General features: G+C 43.0%; 1 protein-coding gene across 1 annotated transcript; it reads left to right on the forward strand.

Annotated features, from left to right (window-relative positions):
- Positions 1-404: 404 nt before the first annotated feature.
- Positions 405-987, forward strand: FAM156B (family with sequence similarity 156 member B). The gene is given in 3 exon segments (XM_049871483.1): positions 405-521; positions 524-707; positions 710-987. Coding segments are annotated over 3 exon segments (579 nt in total).
- Positions 988-2,098: the final 1,111 nt, after the last annotated feature.

Genomic DNA, 2,098 nt, shown 5'->3' on the forward strand with positions numbered 1-2,098 from the left:
AGGTGGCACACAAAAGACAGATCAACAGCTACTGTGTTCAAAATGCTTATGACATGTCATGCACTACTCTAAGCATTCAAAATGTATGGTCTCAAGGAATCCTCAGAATAAGACTAGGAGGTAGGTCACATTATTATCCCCATTTTACAGATAGGAAGCAAATGGACAGAAAGGTTAAATCAACGGCACACAACAACAATAATGGATTTTCTTTCTTATCACCATTGTTGCAGTCTGTGTTCTTCTGGCTTTACATGTTCCCTGTTGTCTTCCAGCTATTTGAGAACCTTCAGCTTCACCTTTCTGCCCAGGCTGAAGAACCTGGGTGGACTCCCAGCACAGACTAAACTTCTACAGATCCACTCCAGAAATTTAATCCGACCTGGATTTCTGAATCGTTCCAGATGACCACTGAAGAAACTTCTCAGGAAGTCACAGCAGCTTCTCATCCTTCCTCATCAGACCTACTAATAATGGGCTTCAGTAACCCTGACCCTAGTCCTGGTACCAACTCCCTGCCCTTCTAACAGAGGAGCTTCTCCAACAGCAGTGCAGAGATGAGAAAACCCTACAAGAGAGATGATGGGAAAAGTCAGTGTTCCCTCAGAGTTAAAAAAAAAATTGTGGGGCACATGAGACAGAGGCACCTCGAGCACACCTTGTTAGGTGAAAGGAAGCCAGAAACTCTTTCTCAGGTGACAGAGCAGAATAGACTCAAGCTGTGAATGTCGATACTGCCAGAGTTATAGGCAGCGTATTTCTGGGATCCCTTCAGAGAGGAATGGAGTCCCAGATCCTTACTCCTGGAAATCCCTCCTACAGGGACTCGGTGGCTTGACCCACAGCCTGGGTACCTGGCAGCCCTGCCTTCTGCCAGAAGGGGGGCTCCAACAGCAGGAGACAGAGGAGAAGTGCCAATAAGAGAGGAAGCAGGAAAGCAAAAGAACATTTCAGAGGCTCCTAAAACAGTGGTTAAAAGGAAACTGAGACTCTTGTCCTCACGTGATGGAGGCTTGACAGGATTCAGACATGGATGCTAGCATTGCCAAATCCTCTGCGTGGATTCCTGTTGGGGACCGAACTGTAAGGAATAACAAGAGCAGTGTTATGACTAGAAATTCTACCAGCAAAAGGCCTGATGCAATTTTAGGAAGGTTCTAATCTTTGCTGCCTGGAATTTTTTTTTTTTAATCATTCTGAGGCATCCTATGGCAAGGGAGACTGGGTATCAGTGGTCCTTAACTCATCTTATATGGCTCCCACGATGCATGCTGTCACTTCCCCACCCTGGAACTCTGTCTTTCCTCCCTCCCTTGTTGTCAATAAGATATAAAATGCCTATGTATGTGAATGCTTTGTCCATGTGCTTTTGTCCCATTTTACTGGCTGCCTTCAAGAAGCAGCACTAGGTCTGTTGGAATGCATGTGTTTGACATTTCTGAAGTCAGTGCTAGACTGAGGTCCAGTTCAAGAATTTGAAGCTAAAGAAAGTGTAGGAAAGGGATGTGGAATTAGAATGCCATGGTTCACCATTATTGTTTTTTTTTAAACCATTGTGATTATGTTAAGCTAAATATAAGTAAATGTTTTCCTGCTCCTTAATAATTGAGTCCTATTCTCCTTTGAAGGAATTTCTGGAGGGTTCCCTCAGTTGCCCATATCAAATACATACTGTTGTTATTAGGTGCCAAGTTGGTTCTGACTCACAGCAACCTTATATACAACAGAAAGAAACACTGCCCAGTCCTGCACCATCCTCACAATTGTTGCAATTTTTGAGCCCATTATGCAGCCACTATGTCAATACATCAAGGGCCTTCCTCTTTTCACTCACCCTCTACTTTACCAAACATGATGTCCTTCTCTAGGTACTGGTCCCTCCTGATAACATGTCCAAAGTATGTGAGTTGAAGCCTCGCTATCCTCTCTTATAAGGAACATTCTGGCTGTACGTCTTCCAAGACAGATTTGTTTGTTCTTCTGGCAGTCCATAGTATATTCAATATTCTTCATCAATAAAAAATAAAAATAAAAATTTTTTTTCATCAGTACCATAATTCAAATGCATCAATTCTTCTTCAGTCTTCCTTGTTCATTG

The sequence above is a fragment of the Elephas maximus genome, chromosome X (assembly GCF_024166365.1).
Source record: "Elephas maximus indicus isolate mEleMax1 chromosome X, mEleMax1 primary haplotype, whole genome shotgun sequence".
Taxonomy (NCBI): Eukaryota; Metazoa; Chordata; class Mammalia; order Proboscidea; family Elephantidae; genus Elephas; species Elephas maximus.